General features: G+C 41.2%; 1 protein-coding gene across 2 annotated transcripts in view; it reads left to right on the top strand.

The window, feature by feature from the left end:
* The first annotated feature begins 16,236 nt into the window (after positions 1–16,236).
* Positions 16,237–18,365, top strand: part of Usp25 (ubiquitin specific peptidase 25) — a 112,793-nt gene continuing 110,664 nt past the window's right edge. For both annotated transcript variants that reach the window (XM_041678555.1, XM_041678554.1), the window contains exon 1: positions 16,237–16,693. In XM_041678555.1, the coding sequence (XP_041534489.1) occupies positions 16,649–16,693 (45 nt within the window). In that variant the 5' untranslated portion in view covers positions 16,237–16,648. The remainder of the gene's footprint in view (positions 16,694–18,365) is intronic.

Raw genomic sequence — 18,365 nt, 5'->3', positions numbered from 1 at the left:
TCCTACTTCAATAATGACATGTGATTTGCTCCAATTTTTTCAGAGATTTCTCCTCAAGTAAAGATAGTTTTCTTGTATTTGCCACAGAGAAGAATTTCATGAGAGGATAGTTTGTTTTTTTTTTTGGTTTTTTTTTTTTTTTTTTGGTTTTTTCGAGACAGGGTTTCTCTGTGGCTTTGGAGCCTGTCCTGGAACTAGCTCTGTAGACCAGGCTGGTCTCGAACTCACAGAGATCCGCCTGCCTCTGCCTCCCGAGTGCTGGGATTAAAGGCGTGCGCCACCATCGTCCGGCTGAGAGGATAGTTTGAAGTGGAGTTGAAGTTCAATAAAAAGATATTAAAACTCAGATGAACATGGTGGTTAATAAGAAAAGGATGTATGGAAAGGTTAGCACACATCTAGATGTAGGGATGGATTTCTTAAGAAAAGAGTCAGGTTTAACTGCTCAACAGTATCCATTTGTGGGGAATAGTGTTCTCAGGTTTGCAGAACCTAGAACCACCTCAGAGAAAGTTCTTTCCTAGATTTTCTTCCTTTGTTAAAAAAAAAAAAGTGGGAAGACCCATGAGCTGTGGGAGTTCTACTCCCTGGATAGAATCCTAAACTGTGTAAGTAGAAGAAGGGCATTAAGCGGAAGGATGCATTCATAGCCCTCTGCCTCCACGTTGTACATGAGATACATCCTATTGCAATAATCCCATGCCACATTTGACTTCCACATCATTATAGACTTTACCTTTGAACTGTAAATAAGAAAGAATATTTCCCCCTTAAATTGCTTATGTCATACTATTTGGATCACAGATACAGCAAAACATGCTACAACATCATCTAACCAATGTTTTTGGTGGTTCCCTTTTTGAGTTATAACTCAAAACCTGATATGAAGCCCTCTGTTCACATCATTTTTGTGAGTAATGAAATGAAAGAGTGATTCTTGTGAGGTATTAGATAGGATTAAAATCTGATAGGGTAGAAGTTCAGGCCACAAGGATTAAGACATGTCTTTTGCTGTAAATACAGCTTCCTGTGAGGAACTTATAAAATCACAACTTTATAATTTAGAAGGGAGAAAGCCTACCCCCAGAGGCCGTGTATAGTTAAAATCTTAAGCATGATCCATTGATATCTTGATATTCTTATTTGAAATATTTATATAGCAAATTAATATGAAATCCACTAATGAATTTTTGTAACAAATGTTTTTGTTTTTAGTTGCTATGGAATTCAGGATTCTCTACTGGGAGGAAACTTCAATAAAACTCTAGGATGAGAATCCCCTTCCCTTGCTTTGGCCCCTTAGTTTTCCATGACTTTCTACTCTGTCCAATTAGGAACACAGGCATGTGCCATAGCATCTAGTTTTCTCGCATTATTTTCGCCACACAATATTTTATTAATTCTCTGGGAGTTTCACCTCATGCACTCCTCTTGCAATCTCTTTCCAGTACTTCTTTGTCTGCCCCCCCCCTTGTTACTCCTCCTGAAGTGAAAAAGTGAATGAAATTTATGCCCTGGCAATGCTGAAACATGTATGGGCAGCCCATATATGGAAGTTCTGTTGAACTTGTCTGTACTGGGTTTCATGGTCTAAGTTGATGAGGATGACTGACCCAATTTTTTTCTTCAAGAGGGCATCAGATCTCATTATAGATGGTTGTGAGCCACCAAGTCACAGGGAATTGAATTCAGACCTTCAGAAGAACAGGAAGGACTCTTAACTGCTGAGCCATTTCTCTAGCCCCTGTGACTCCCCTTGCCCCCCAAAAAAGAAGAAGTTAAAAAAGAAAGAAAGAGAAAGAAAATAAAACATGCCCTCTTTGCATTATCTACATACTCACTGGGGCATGATCAAGATCTCAGTAGCCTCCCTTAAATAGAACTGAGACTTCCCCTCCCACATACCTACCAGAAGCCATCAATCATGGAGAGCTACACTTTAGTGTCTCTTTCACACTTTTAAGAGTTCTCTTCAGTGGCTTCCTGTCTATGCCATTACCTTCTTTAGTGGTGTGGTGCTGGTGAGGGGTTATCACAATTCCTCCTGTTTCCCTCCCTCTTAACTGTGTGTCTGTAGTCATCCATTGATGGAGGAAGGTCATTGGCCAATAAAGAAACTGCTTGGCCCTGTGGGTGGAGTAAACAGAACAAAATGCTGGGAGGAACAGGAAGTGAGCTCAGAGACTCCACAGCTCTCTCGGGAGCAGACGCCTCAGAGAGAGACGCCATGCTCCTGGCTCCTGGGCAGACACACGTGATGAAGCTGGGACCCAGGACTAGGCTAGAATCTCCCTGGTAAGCGCACCTTGGGGTGCTACACACAGATGATTAGGAATGGGCTAAATTAATATGTGAGAATTAGCCTAGAAGAGAATGGGCCAAGGAGTGATTAAAAGAATACAGTTTGTGTGTTGTTATTTCAGAGCATAAGCTAGCCATGTGGGCGGCTGGGTGTGGGGGACGCAGCCCTGCCGCCCCATATTACTACATTTGGCGCCCAGACGTGTGAACAACTAAACCCACTTAAAAAACCTGAGAAGGCTTAAAAATAAGGGAAAGAGAGATTTTTGCTGTTTGTTGGTGGCGTGCTGTAGAGAGATTTCCTGATTCAGCAACAGTAGCAGAAAAAAGGCTGTGTCATTTTAAAGTGCGACTTCCTGGGGCTGTGCCGCCATTGCGATCTCTGTCTGGCTCCTGCGGGAGACAGAGCTTTTGAATAGAGTATTTGGAGTAAAGTGCTACGATTTGTTTGATGGCAACTAGACTCTCTGTGTTCTCGGGTCTGCTCTGCTTGCTAGAGGCAAGCGGGCGCCTCATCTAAGAGAGGCTTCCTGACTCAGCTTTATCTGCAAAAGCCTGCAGCTCATTAAGAGGTCCTGCCACAAAACACTTAAACGGTGTTGACAAAAAGCTGAACGCATGCTTTTCGGTTTTCAGCCGTAGCAGGAAAAAAGCTGCGCCATTTAAAAATGCCGGCTTTCTGGGCTGTCCTGCCAGGACAAACTCTGACTCTTTTACGCAGGCGGTTTGTGCGGTTTGTTAGCACAGGCTGCTGAAGCTCGCTTGCTGGCTACAGCCAGTACCTCAGCCATGAGGCTGGAAAACTAAGGAATGGGCTGGATCTAGCCGGCAAAGCCACGCCTTTAATCCTACTGATATTGCTTGGTAAATTAAAGACTCGTGTGGTCGGAAAAAGAGAGATATACAGTAAAGAGAGATTCAAAGACAGAGAAAATTTCTGAATGGTTTAAAGTGTGTTAAAAATATATGCAGACTAAAAGTTGAAGTTCTTAAAGTAAAAAACAAAAAAAAGGAAGAGAGTTGTGTGTGGTAGCACACGCCTTTAATCCCAGTACCTAGAAGGCAGAGGCAAAAAGATCTCTGTGAGTTCAAGGTGTAGTAGTGTACACCTTTAATCCCGAATGCCTGGGAGGCAGAGACAGGCAGATCTCTGAGAGTTCAAAGACAGCCTGGTCTACAGAGTTACTTCAGGTCAAAGATACAGAGAACCTGTCTCAAAAAGCAAAGAGTTGAAAGTAAAAATAAACAAAATAGAGGTTAAAACAAAGCGTACAAAGATGGAAAATACACAAAGACTTTTGATACTGTATGCTATTATGCTCTCTTTGAATTGTTTAAATGCTGAGGAAGGAGAAACAGATGCTAAAAGATATTTATTTATAAATACTGCTGAACTAATCCAACATAGATATTATGAATTTGGATCTAAGGATATGATACTTTGGAAAGGAGTTTCTTATTTTGTTTTCACAGAGGATGAGACGCTGTTCACTTCTTCTATTCTGATTTGGTATGATGGACCACGTCCTCCTGAATGGTTCCTGTGCACGCCTTCAAAAAATTGCTTCGCTCAACTGCCAACTGAGATGAAACTAGCACACAGGTTATACCATGAAAGACCTAATTAACGACGCCCCCATTCAGCAGGAAGCAGTTTGGAGAGAAATAACTGCGCCCATATTCCCAAAAAATGTTTATAAGTGTTCTTTTACATTTAAAGGGGGATATGATATAGGTATGAATAATTTGCATTAGTATAGATTTTGCTTTATTGATAGAGATTTACGGTCAATTTTGTTATATATATAAGTGTTTCTGATTTTGATTAAGGTATTGTGATTGTATAGTTCATTTAAATATGTAATGTATAATTAGGAAATATAGGTTGTTGATGGATAATCATAAATAATAGTCAAGTTTGTAGTCATGTTAGTTAATATTTTCTAGATGTGCGTAGATATATTTTAGATAGGCATTCTTCATATTTTTCAAAGATTATAGAATACGGCGTTTTAAATGTTTTAATAATTTAGGACTTTTCATGACAATGAGACACTCTGCTCCTGGAAGCACCAATCTACTTCAAGAGGAAGATGGGCATCGAAGAGGCACCTTATGGAGTTTGATAGCCATTTGGGCAAGAAACTGCTCTTGCCTGGACTATTGCATAAACTGGACACAGAGAACCCGCAGAGAGAGGACTACTGAACTTGCCTAAGGTGAGATGATCTTTCGGGGTTCCTGATTCATGAAAGAGTCTGCGAGACATTCTGCAGGACACAACAGATAGTGACTGAATTGACTTTGAATTTTCCTGCTTTATGGAAATGTCTGCTGGATACCATGGGCCTAAAGGCTGAAGATGGATGCCCCAAAGGTACAGAGGAACTTTGGGTGACTGTCCAGGCAGCGAGATGTCTCTGTCATTTTTAGAGTTTTAAAAGTTGATTTTTTTCCTGTTTGCTTAGGTAGTATTGTATCTTTCTGGAGTCTTTGATGGAATTAAGAATAGTTAGTTATAGTTATAGTTTTCCTTAGTTATGATAATGATTATTGTAACTTTTACTTGATAACTGTTTTTGTTATATGTAATTTTGCTATGTTAAAGTTAAAGCCTTTTTTTTTGTTTAAACCGAAAAAGGGGAAATGATGGAGGAAGGTCATTGGCCAATAAAGAAACTGCTTGGCCCTGTGGGTGGAGTAAACAGAACAAAATGCTGGGAGGAACAGGAAGTGAGCTCAGAGACTCCACAGCTCTCTCGGGAGCAGACGCCTCAGAGAGAGACGCCATGCTCCTGGCTCCTGGGCAGACACACGTGATGAAGCTGGGACCCAGGACTAGGCTAGAATCTCCCTGGTAAGCGCACCTTGGGGTGCTACACACAGATGATTAGGAATGGGCTAAATTAATATGTGAGAATTAGCCTAGAAGAGAATGGGCCAAGGAGTGATTAAAAGAATACAGTTTGTGTGTTGTTATTTCAGAGCATAAGCTAGCCATGTGGGCGGCTGGGTGTGGGGGACGCAGCCCTGCCGCCCCATATTACTACAATCCATATCACAGTAAAAGTAGCCTCCTTGTTCTTCACAGTCAGAAAGAACACACATCATAGCTCTGCACACTATTTCTTGAGATAAAACAGATGACAGACAAGGCTTCCAGATGCAGCAGAACTATGGATCCAGATAGGGCGCTGGGAGGCAGCCTGGACCGGGATATAAACATGTCCTCAGGTGGCACCACAGGCCACTCAGATCAGTATTGTCCCTGGCAGCAGCAAGGCCTATAGACATCCACATGGCCTTCTGTGGTAACACAGGACATGGATGTCCACATAGACCACAGCTTCAGTAGGTCCATGCACCAAAACACAGCTCTTGACTGTAGCAAAGACTCAAATATCACCATAGCCTCAGGTGGTGGATACCCATATGGCCCTTGGTGGCAAGATGTGCCTCTGACCTTATCCAGACTGATGACTCTTCTGCCTGAGACCCCATCCTGGTTCTTTACTACATTTTAATATAAGTGTACTTTACGAAAAACAGTCGTATTTTATAAAAACAATAAACAGTAAAAAGAATAATACTGTTTCATGGTTTTGCAAATTTTGATGGAATTCTCCAATCTAAGAAAAATTTGATATCACATAGATATCCTGTTGGGAATGGTTGCATCTTGCTAACTTGGAATGAGTCAGACAACCTCCAAGAATCCATTCATTCCATTTTTAAAATGTCTCTTGACAGGATAGAGTGCTGAAGAATTGAATTAATAAAACCTCCTACCTGGGGTCAAACCGACCTATCGGGTGTGTGTGTGTTTTAGGGCAATTTGCTGCAGTCCAACCCACCACAGTCTTTCTTCTGTGCATGTTGTTAAGTCCAACTTCCTAGGATGGATATACAGGTAAAATAATAAGAACAAAGGACTCAGCACACGTCCCGGAAAGGCATAAGTTCATTGAAAACCGTAACTCATTCCCAATGTATCACAGCCTGTTTACTGTATTATCTTGAGATGGAAACCCACCATAGCGCTCCTAAGTCACAAAGCAGCAAGGCCAGTCATGGAGAGGAGATTCTGGAAAGTTTGTGTGTGTGGTGGGGGTCTAATTTTAAAATATGTTCTCCTGTATATAGGTGAGATTTATGGCTAGCCAGTGTTCTCGTACACTTATAAGTGTTTCTGCCAGTCACCAGAAAGTTTGGGGAGGTCTGTCACAATTACCAAATGTCCCTTGAGAAACTGGGGTTTCCTTTTAAGGTTTTTACTCTTAATAAAAACAAACTAAAAAAAAAAAACCTTTAAGAGTGGACTCAAAAGGAAGCTCAAGGACAGTTTTATTAGAGTTTACAGGAAAAATTCCAAAGCAGACAATCTGTAAATGTTGGCAGCCTGGAGGGGAAAGATGGTGAGGAGGAAGAAAGAATGTCTTAGTTTTTGGTATATGGCATGGAGGTCAGCCAAAGGACAGACAAACAGCCACATGGTTGGCAGGGGAGCTTTAGAGAAAGACAAAGAGAGCCTGAATTACCAGAAAAAAAAGCCTCCTTGGATCCAGCCAGTGTCAGAATGAAAGAGACAGAAAAGAAAATGGAAACCTGTACCAGACAGGCAGACCCAACAGAGTCTCATAACAGTTTCTAAGGACTAAGGGGTTGGAATTCTGGGAAGGAAAAATACATCACCTCATTAAGGGAAACATATTTCTCTTGCCTTTTTAGTGTGGCTTATGGTGAACCCACATTCCTGAGGCATGGTACCTTCATCAAGACACTGACTTGCCCAACTAGAATGCTACGTTCCTGAGGCATGGTACCTTAGTCAAATCATTGGCTTGCCCAACTGGAATGCTATGTTCCCACCTGTTGTGATAGGAGCTGTGGGCTGTGTTCCATCACCCAGCTCCCGCCACAGGCTAGCTTTACACGAAATAACAACACACAAACTGTATTCTTTAAACACTGCTTAGCAGATTATATCTAGCCTCTTCTCAGCTAACTCTCGCACCTGGACTAGCCCATTTTTAATAATGTGTGTAGCACCCCAAGGTGCGCTTACTGGGAAGATTCTAGCTTACGTCCATCCTGGGTCGGAGTTCATTGCATCTGCCCCAGATCTGCATGGCCTCTGAGCTCACTTCCTCTTCTTCCCAGCTTTCTGTTCTGTTTACTCCACCCACCTATGTTTTAACCTATGAGGGCCAAGCAGTTTATTTATTAATTAACCAATGACCTTCCTCCATCACCCACCCAGGCAAGAGATTTAATTATCTCAACCACAAGGAAATACTTTTTCTTTGAAGAGACTTCAATGCTATTTGAACACCATGGTTGAGATTTCTGGGTTTTCAATTACCTATAGTTAATTACAGTCTGAAAAAATTAAGCAAAACGCACTGAGTATTGTGATAATATATATTACTATATGGTTCTCATTTCTTGGTCTAATGCATCCATGCTGTATATGCTACCTCCCTGTTAGTCTCAGTAGGTATCCTACTTGTCAACCTAGACCATCCTGGTATCATAGACTTGTGTTCAGGAATTACTGATTTTAGTAAGCAAGGGCCACAAAGAGCAAAAGTAATGATGGTGAGAATTCAGTCATGTAAACAAATTGTTAAATAGTATTTCCTTTCTATGAAAAGGTAAAAATGCAATGAGTTATTTTGGGAGAGTTATTTACATAATTTGGATTATGTTCATTAAGGTTATCATCAATCATTTAGTTTCTTTGTTTAAATATTAAACTGTTTCATAAATATTTACAGAAACAATGCATGCTGGGATTGGTATGAGCCAAAGTTTTGGGGTCAGTGGATGTCTTGAATTATATCCTCTGTAGAGCAGGTGAGTATTGTAAGATGATAATATAAGCTAAAATTTATGGCATATTTTAGAAGAAATATCAAACTAAACTTTACATTAAAATATTCTGTTTAATTTTAATATAAAAACAATAGATCTAATTAATAAGCATATACATTAGCATATTGTTATAGTCATATCTCCTTTTATAATGTGACAAAAGGCATACACATTAAACAGTTTTTAGAAGCTAAACAACAAGAATGTAGATTTTCTTATAATTTGCATTATCTTGCTTATAAAACCATTTAAATTACCATTCAATGCAGTATAAATGTCATTATTCTAAATGAGAAGCTAAATATCATTCCTCACTAACATTCAAGGCTCTTTCGTTGACAAGCTTTTTTGTCTACATGTCAACATATTTTCAGAATTCTACAGGCTTAATATGTATTTTTAAATTTTTATGGGATTTATATACAAGTTTTATGCCTTTTCTTTTTATCCAGGATACAAATATTCAAAGGGACTGGAGGAGTAGCTGCCCAAGAATTTCTAGGCAAGGTCATTTGAACATGATCTGACTTATTAAACCATTACAGGAATTTCAATAGCACAATCCCTTCTTATACTGCCAAGGTTTTCAACTGACCTCCCTTAACCCCCACTTCACTTGTTTTCCTGGAATTGCAGTAGTCAATACCAGCTGGCTAGTTCTTCTCACTGCCCATCCACAGGTTTTATCTACTGAGAGGAGGTGCAAAGAATGCTTTGCTCACACCCCTCTGGGCTTCAAATTAAACTGACAAAAGACAGATCAACAAGAAGGGGATCATATTTAATCAAGTACATGGGAAAGGTGGTCCCAGCAATCAGGAGAGTATAGTGTCTGGTTTAAGCTGATCCAGATGACAGTTGCTCACACATGAAGCAGTGAGAGTCAGGAAAGAAATAAGAAAATGAGTCTTTGGGGGTGGGGTGTGACAATAGAAGCCATGGTAGTATCAGGGAAGGTAATACAAGGCGAATGAAGATTGTCATAAGCCGAGCATGATGCTACATACTTAGAATTCCAACACTTGAAAAGATGAAGCAGGAGGATTTCATGATTTCCAGGTCAGCATATTCTGGGCAACATTGTCGCTTCAAGGCAAGCCTGTGCTATAGTAACACCTTGCCTCAAAATCAAAACCCACCATCGTCACCAACAACAATTTATAAAATGGTTGTCTTGTTCATATGAAATATGGGTTGAATATGAAATGTCTGCCACAAGGACAAGTGTTTGATCTATTGATCCCCAATTGATTGCACTGTTTTGGAAAGTTATTAGAAGACGGTGTCTTGGCGGAAGAAGCTTGTGGCTGAAGACAGGCTTGTGGATTATAGTCTTCCTGGTTCCAGCAACCTGATATCCCTCCTGCTGTGTGAGTTCCGACATGCCTTCCCTGCCATGAGAAGCTGTCACCTCTGGAACTATGAGATAAAAAATATAATAAAATAAACCATTTGTTTCCTCAATTGTTTTGCCAGCTATTTTTTCTGTGGGAGGAGGGGGGAAACTAATATACTCTTAAAGCAGTCTGCCTTCTGACACAGCTTCTTGACGAAACCTCTGTTTACACACCTCACAGCAACTAGAAAGCCAAAGGAAGAGGAAAAAACAAAGACATATTAGCTTATTTGATAGCATGACCTCAGTGACCTAAGATCTTTCATTAGACCCTGCTATTAAATATTTGCATTACCACTCCAAGAATGCAAAGACTAAGCCTTAATCAGGATCCTTGAAATTCATTCCTGATTCATTCTATAGTTTATAGAGTATAAACTATATTATAAATTATATAAATATTATAGAATATAATTCTATAAATATTATAGAATGTAGTTTATAGTTTTCTGGGCTTTCTTCATGTGGTCAGTCATTTAGCTCACAAAATAACCAATATTATTTTTATTTTATCAATAATTTTTGTCAGTAAGAATTATGTTTCAAAACATAGCTAAAACATGATAACCTAATCAAAAGTATTGTAGGTATTTTCCCTTAAGGATGAATGAATGATGGCCGTAAGAATGCTATTCACCATCCCCTCAGTGTGACAAAAATCCAGAAATAAGCAATTTACAAATAGGGAAATCTATTTTGCCCCATGGCTTCCCACCATGGACAGTTGGCTTGTTGCTGTGAACACACATGGTAAGATAGACAATCATCCTGGAGGCATATGATAAGGAAAGATGCACAACTCAAGTAGCCTGCAACCAAAGTGAGAATTGATTCAGTGTCCCATTATCCTTTCCAGTGCATACATCTTTGATATAATGATAACAGCTTCCCAATAGGTGGCCATAAGAACTCTACCACCTCTCAATAATACCACAGGGCAGGGACCAAGCCTTCCACAGATGGAGAACATTCAAGATCCAAATTGCTACAATAAGTTAATGTAAAGTTTATAGCAAAAACTCATTGCAATGGCTGGTGAGATGGCTCAGTGGACAAAGTCATGTTTAAGCATAACTACCCAAGTTGTGATCCTCAGCATCCATTTGAAAAGCCATGCATGGTAACACATGTTTTTAACCCCAGGACTAGGGATCTAGAGATAGAAGGATCTCTGGTACTTGTTGGCAATGATTCTAGCCAGATTTGTGAGCTCTAGGTACAGTGAGAAACATTCTAAAACATGTTGGTGAACAATACAGAAAGTCACCAATATCTATGTTTGACTTCCACATGTAGTGCCTATATATAAGCAAAACAACAACAACACACAGAGTCATTTAGTTATTGTCATCCTTAATATGAAAGGATGAAGTAGAGGTAAAATTTATATGTCTCAAGAGTCCAACTTAGCAAGAAAGCCCAACATGGGGAGAATGAGTCTGAAATGAGGTTAGACCTTTCAAAAAATACAGTCTAAGCAGATGACACACAGCGAAGCTGGAGGCACAAGAAGAATAGTTCAACCTTTCCACTTTTTCCACTCCTCAGTGCACCACCTACCCTCATCAGCTGAAAGCATTCTGAAGTCACATGACTTGAGGACATGCACATGCAGGTGGATACTCTACAAATTTGAGTAAGGCAAAGATCGATAATGGTCAGGATGGTGTAGAAGGTTTACAGAACTTGGCCAAGGACACAGAGCTAAAGTCTGTATTCAAGACTTTTCTCTGAAAATGGAGCAAGAAGTCTTGTAAAGTGAAATTACTTACTTTCTTATGTAGTTTTCTCAGCTCTTATATACCATAGGATACTATCAGGATGTGTCTTTCATTTTTTAATATATCTGGGAGAAAGATAATGAAGAAGGATCTAAGGAATATAAGCTGTCATCACTGTGAGAAAACAACTTGGGTGTTGTTCATGGTGAGGGAAAACAATACAGGGAAGAACTATCTACTGTTATGCTATCAGTCAATAAGATGCAGCCTTTTCTCTGTACAGACCTTGCTTTAAGGGAAGACTTTGTAAAGCAACCATTTATATTATGTTCTTTCTTTCTTTCTTTCTTTCTTTCTTTCTTTCTTTCTTTCTTTCCTTCTTTCTCTCTTTCTTTCTTTCTTTCTTTCTATTTCTCTTTCCTTCTTTTTTGTTTTTCCAAGACAGGGTTTCTCTGTGTAACAGCCCTGACTGTCCTGGAACTAACTCTTGTAGACCAGGCTGGCCTTGAACTCATAGAGATCTGCGTGCCTCTGCCTCCAGAGTGCTGGGATTAAAGGCGTGTGCCACCACTGCCCAATTTATGTATTTATTTCTGTATGCAGGTATGTAGGTGTGTAGGGATGGAGTCAGAAGACAAATTGTTAGGTACTTGGTTCCTTCCTTCTACCATGTAGGTCCTGGGGATTGAACTCAGGTCAACAGGCTTGTAGACAGGTATTTTTGTTCACTGAGCCACGTGGCCAGTCCAAGGTCTTTTCATTTTCAACTCATAGAATATGTTCTCCAACAAAACTATTCCAGTGGAACTGTCAATACTGATTTTTAAAAAAGGCATAGAGTGGGTGCCCTTTCATGTGACAATACAATTCTTACCAATCTAAGTAGTTATGGATTGGACAGGCAAAGAATATTTGAAGACACAAAGGTATGGTGTGTAGAAATAAAGGAAGCATATTGAACATGGCTGTTCTGAATGGAGTGAATTCCCAGAAGATTATATATTGAAGAGCTAGACCTTCTTATTTTAGATCTAGATGTCTTTGGGATAAATTCTGTAAATAAGTTCAAATGTGTGACTGTTCACCAGGGACCATTAACATAACTGGTGTACTAGGGAAAGATGTAGGCATGGTAGGCTTATGTGAACACAGAAAGTGACCATCTGAAAGCTAAGCAGAGAAGCAGCAAAAATCTTATATCCAGTCTGATCTCTGCTTCTAGATTTCTATCCCTCAGGACAGTAAAAACATCCATTCCTTTTGTCTAGAAATCCCAGTTTGTGGTCATTTGTTATGCAAATTCTTGTATAGTGACACAGTACCAGCAGAGGCGCTAGTATACTAAGATAGTACTAATGTAAGTACTAGTATAGTGACACAGTACCAGCAGAGGTACTAGTATCCTAAGATAGTACTAATGTAAGTACTAGTATAGTGACACAGTACCAGCAGAGGCACTAGTATCCTAAGATAGTACTAATGGAGGTACTAGTATAGTGACACAGTACCAGCAGAGGTACTAGTATACTAAGATAGTACTAATGGAGGTACTAGTATAGTGACACAGTACAGCAGAGGTACTAGTATACTAAGATAGTACTAATGGAGGTACTAGTATAGTGACACAGTACCAGCAGAGGTAGTAGTATCCTAAGATAGTACTAATGGAGGTACTAGTATAGTGACACAGTACCAGCAGAGGCACTAGTATACTAAGATAGTACTAATGGAGGTACTAGTATAGTGACACAGTACCAGCAGAGGTACTAGTATACTAAGATAGTACTAATGGAGGTACTAGTATAGTGACACAGCACAGCAGAGGTACTAGTATACTAAGATAGTACTAATGGAGGTACTAGTATACGAAGATAGTACTAATGGAGATACTAGTATACGAAGATAGTACTAATGGAGATACTAGTATACGAAGATAGTACTAATGGAGATACTAGTATAGTGATGCAGTACTAACAGAGGTACTAGTATAGTGAAACAGTACTAACAGAGGAGTTAGTATAGTGAACTAGTATTAACAGAGGTACTAATATACAGATGCAGTACCAAGACAGGTACTATTGATCGCTAGAGACACTAGCAGTGACATGATTTTTATTAGACTTGTATGGCCAGGCTGTTAGGACCACAGAACTACCTATAAATAAGCTTCTTGGCTGCTCATTTGATTTAACATGCATTTGAGCCTGTGTGAGGTGGACAGTTCTCTTCCCAGCACATCTATGAGCAGTCTATCTTCTAACAGTGTCATTGTGACATCACAGAACCTCTTTGTAACACGTCTGCTTATTGCTTGCTTTAGGTGGGGATGCACCTGCTCTAGATCAGTGTATCTAAAGAAGGAAAAGAATTCTAAAACTCTTAATATAGACTTGAGTCTTTCATCCTTCAAATGTACATTATGAACCGAACTCTTTTTTCTTAGGAATGTCTTACAAATATCTTTGGCAACATAGTAGAATCTTAGTGTCCAGAAGTTGATCTTAAACCTTGTCTAAACAAAGAAAAATGTATAGTTAGGATAGAAGAACAATATCTTGTTTTACACATGGGCACACAAAATATAATAATAAATGTTGTTAGAAACATTGTTATTTTTCTCAATAAAAAAGTATTTTGGGGTTTGTCCTTAGTCTATTTTGTGCTTATATGATAGAGAACCTGAGACTGGTAAATTATGTATTCAACAGAATTTGTTGGCTTATAGCCCCAGGGTCTAAGTAGTCTAGGATGGAGGGCTCAGCCTAGATCTACTAGTGACCTTCTTGATGCAACATCTCATGGAAGAAAGTGTGTGTGTGTGTGTGTGTGTGTGTAGTCATGAGATAGGTCAGAAAGAGGGGAAGAATCTTGTTTTTTCATAATAACCACAATAATAATTTATTTCTTAGTAACGTTATTAACTCACGATGGTCGAAACTTTATGTTTTAGGCCCTACTTCCCAATGCTGTTGTCCTGGACATGAAGACTGTATGTTTTTGATGAGAAAATTTCAAACAACAGCATGACAAAAGGCTATACTTTCATTTCAGATGACATCTGTCATATTATCTTTTTACCAGAATATCAATAACACAGAGTAATACAGGAGTCAAGGAGTTCTTAAGTAATACCCCATGAATCTACAGGTCCAGCTAACCTTGCCTAGTAAAGCGAATGTGTGAAGACCAAAGCTGCCAGGTGCATGAACTTTGAAAATGAGTCAGTCCTCAAAGTGGGTTTTTATGCTAATTCATTTAATTCTCAAAGTTCTGTTCTCCATTTACTACAACTGCAGCTTTTCTAGAAGAAACACACATATATTAACCTGAAATTTTTATGGCAAAATCCTGTATTTGGACAGTTGACAGTGTGCTAAAAAACATAGAGCAAGAAACCTTCAGAAATGAGCTGTAAACAATTCCCTAAGTGGACCATCAAACTTTTATTTATCTGTCTAGGTGCTTTTAAAAAACTAATACCAAAGAATGGAGCTTTGAGATCATTGTACTGTCAAATTCCTGAAATTAAAGTTTAACATCTGGCGATATTTTTTTTTTTTAAAAAACACATCCTGAATAGCTTTGTTAGCACTAATTTTAACGTTGTTGGTACAGTGATGCTGAAGATCAAAGAAAGAGCCTTGTGGTTCCATACTCTCTGCTGTTAAGATGTATCTTTGGTCTCAGTTACAAATGGAAGAAGTTGACTTTCTAAAGCTGTCTATCCTAGGGAGAACCATGAAGCTGCTCTGTGAATGAGGAGAAACCCAGTTGTGTTCTTCAACTGTGGAGAAGTAGCTCTAGTGCATTCTCAGACAGACCTACACTCCCTGGGTCTCACTCCGTGTTCTCAGAAACGGCCCATGTTCTGGAATTCTAGAGTTATCCCTGAAATCCTTTGCTTCCAACCATTTCACAACTTTTATATTCTAGCAAGGGTGTAGGGCCACTAATGAAGTAAAAATTTGTAATTCATCGGCCTTCCTTTACCAAGCTTACTTTCCTCATCATGGATTAAATTATATCCCGGTTTGTATGTGTATTGTATTTTCGACCATGCACTCACCACTCTACCCTTCTCTGGGTTGCATCTTCGCTTTTGTCCCTAGGGTAGCTGGTGCAGTTGGAGATACTTTATTGTCTCTAGGTTGCTTTTTCATTGTTAGGCTTTTCTTACAGTACCGTTTACAATAGAATATTCCACACATGCAGTTAATCGTTTGTTTAATTTGGCAACAGGAATATTAGAATTATACATCACCTAGGCAGTGATTCTTTTATAATGTTGTTTGCCTTATGTCTATTCATTTATATTCTCTTCAGTAAATAAACCTTAAATCCCCAGAGTCTAGCAGTGACTGGCACACATTCCGGTACATGAAATAGACACAGAATGTCAATGCTGATGTATGTAACGATAAGTTAAGGAGAAAAGTACACCCAAGAAGGACTTCTAACAGCACTCCGCTTATTTGACTTTTTTTTTCTTCCAGCAGGTTCATTGCTTGTGAAATTCCTAGAAAGGCGTGGGTGACATAGGAAGTAGCTGGAATTCTGGGCCCAGCCAGGTTTGGGGACCTTACAGGTAGAGAGGGACATTGTTTATTTTGGAGACTTTGTGAAAGAGGGAGAGCTGGTAAACCAGCCTACGGCTCCAGTCCCAGGTTGGGGGTCAGAATGTCAGAGTTTAACCAAAGCCACAAGCCCACAGACAGTCACCTGCCAGATGGGCTGTTCTGGAGTCCGACCCGCGCGATGGGCGGGACCTAGACGGCAGGCAGGGCCCTCCAGGGGGCGGGGCAGCAACAGAGCCCCGCCCCACCCCGCCGTAGGTCACAATGTGGGGCTAGCACGGGCGGGGCGGGGCCGTACAGGGGCGGGGCCGGAGGGCGGGGCGGGGGCGGTGACGGCGGCAGGGGCGGGGCGGGAGGCGGAGTCGCGGCGGCTGGAGGACAGCGCCATTCTGGCCGGCCGCTCCCTCCGTCCGCTCGCCGCCACCGGCCCGCAGTGGTGCCCGGGAGCCGTCCGGCGAAGCCGCCGAGTGCGAACGCGTGACGCGGCCCCGCTCGCCCGCTCGCTCGCGCTCTCCCTCTCCTGCGCCCATGGGCCGGGCCGCCGCGGACGAGCGGCGCTGAGGAGGGGGGCGCGGAGGACCTGAGGCGGCCGCGGTGGCGCTCTCCGGCAGCCTCTCGCCGCCGCCGCCTGCCCGCGGGGCCCGCGTCCGCCCGCCGCCGCCACCGCCGGCGCCGCCGTCACTGCCTTCGCGCCCGGCTGGCGGGGGCGCCGTCCTCCCGGGCCGTCCGAGCCCCTGTCCCGGGCCCGGCAGTGCGCGGCAGGCGGGACCGCCGCGGGGGCCATGACCGTGGAGCAGAATGTGCTGCAGCAGAGCACGGCGCAGAAGGTGAGGCGCGGGCTGCTCGCCGCTCCTCGACGGGCCTCGTGGCTTCCCCCGCCCGGCTTGGCCACCCCGGGGCGTCGCGCTCGGTCCCGTGGGGCTGCGTGCGGAGCGGGATGTGTAGTGAGAGGAGGCTCCCGGTCCACTCCCTTCTGCAGATCGCTCGCCCGCTCGCCCCGTAACCGACGGTGCCGCGTCCCCAGAGTGACCCTCACATTCCTCCAGTTCTCTGCTAGGCTTTGTAATTAAACTTTTCCCCCTTCGCTTCCTTTCCCATTCCCCTTTCTTCCGCAAGAATGTCACTTGTCACCCCCCCTTTGGACAGTTTCTCTTTCGGAGGTGGTGTTATTCCAGGCCTACTGATCTCAAAAAAAGAAAAAAAAAATCTCCCAAACCGAGTTACCTGCCTTCCGGGTCAGGTACAAACACCCAGGATGGACTCTAGACAAATAGAGGGTTTGGTTGGTTATCACTCTTTTTTCTTTTTCTTCTGAACATTTAAACTATCTCTCACTAAGAGAGACCTTTATGGCTGTTATTGAAATCTTTTGTCCCCTAAGTTTGACCTTGCTCTCCCATTCGTTCACCCTTTACTCTGAAATCAGCTAAACACTCAGGGGGATCGTTGCATCTTACTTTTGGAAGAGCATCTTGCTATTCTAGATTTTGCTTGAAGAATTTTAAATGCTCCATCATAGCTTGCCCCATGCCCTCCCTGAAGAGGAGTTGGTTGACTTGTTCTGCCTCCCCGCTTATTGCTGTGAAGAGCATTCTGAGCACAAGGGAAACTATGGCTTAGTCGTATTCGAATTGTAGAAGCAATTAAGTTTACAGTGAACAGCCAAAGCCATGTTTGGCTCATCTGTGTGAGTAATGGGTGCCACACCCTGCTGTAGTTTTGACACTCCATACTTGCAGTGTACCTGTGCCTGTCTTTAAAGTAAGGCCTGTTGTACTAAAATAGACCAATTATGTGCCAACAGCCTGCTATTTTTTTTTTTGTCCTCAGAATAGTTTTAGCTTTCATACTTCTTGCGATAATTGAAGATGTTGGAGAATTTTGGGAGGCAACGACAGTGCTTTGTTGTTTCAGGCACTTCTGCTAAAGTTGGGTTTGAAGTCCATTTTAGTTGATCTTACTTGTAAACCGAGATTATTGTAGACTGTAATGTCTTTGTGGAAGAACAATTCAAGACCGAATAATGGACAAAACAGTTAGCTTTCTACTCTTGTATGTTGTATCTTGAACACTATAATCTTTAGATTTTGATCTGGAGTATGTGCTGGAGTGATGACTAGGTCATGTGATCTCGGAATACTGAGCAATAGACTCAATATCATTTTGTTTCTAGTTTTTTATATTTTAAGATTTCTTTATTTCAAAGTGGGAAATGTTGCTATTCTTTGCTTCTCTTAAACATGAAAATGGCAAGGAATTTATTTATTGTTTGTGGTTTTTGTCATTATTGTTCATTTTTACTAACTACTTTGCATAGAGTCAGATACCTATCTTTATCTGACCTCTATACATAAAACTGTAGAATCAAGAATCAAATTACTAGGAGTAATCTTAGTTGTCAAGTCTGATATTCTGTTTAATGAGCTTCTTCTTCCCAAAGAGAATATTCTCTAGTTTAATATATTCATGTTATGATGTTTTTTTTAGCACATGTTAAGT

This window comes from Microtus oregoni, unplaced genomic scaffold, assembly GCF_018167655.1.
Source record: "Microtus oregoni isolate MIOR12 unplaced genomic scaffold, Mior012 000030F_ref0000283, whole genome shotgun sequence".
Taxonomy (NCBI): domain Eukaryota; kingdom Metazoa; phylum Chordata; class Mammalia; order Rodentia; family Cricetidae; genus Microtus; species Microtus oregoni.
This window is presented reverse-complemented; position numbering and strand designations above follow the sequence as displayed.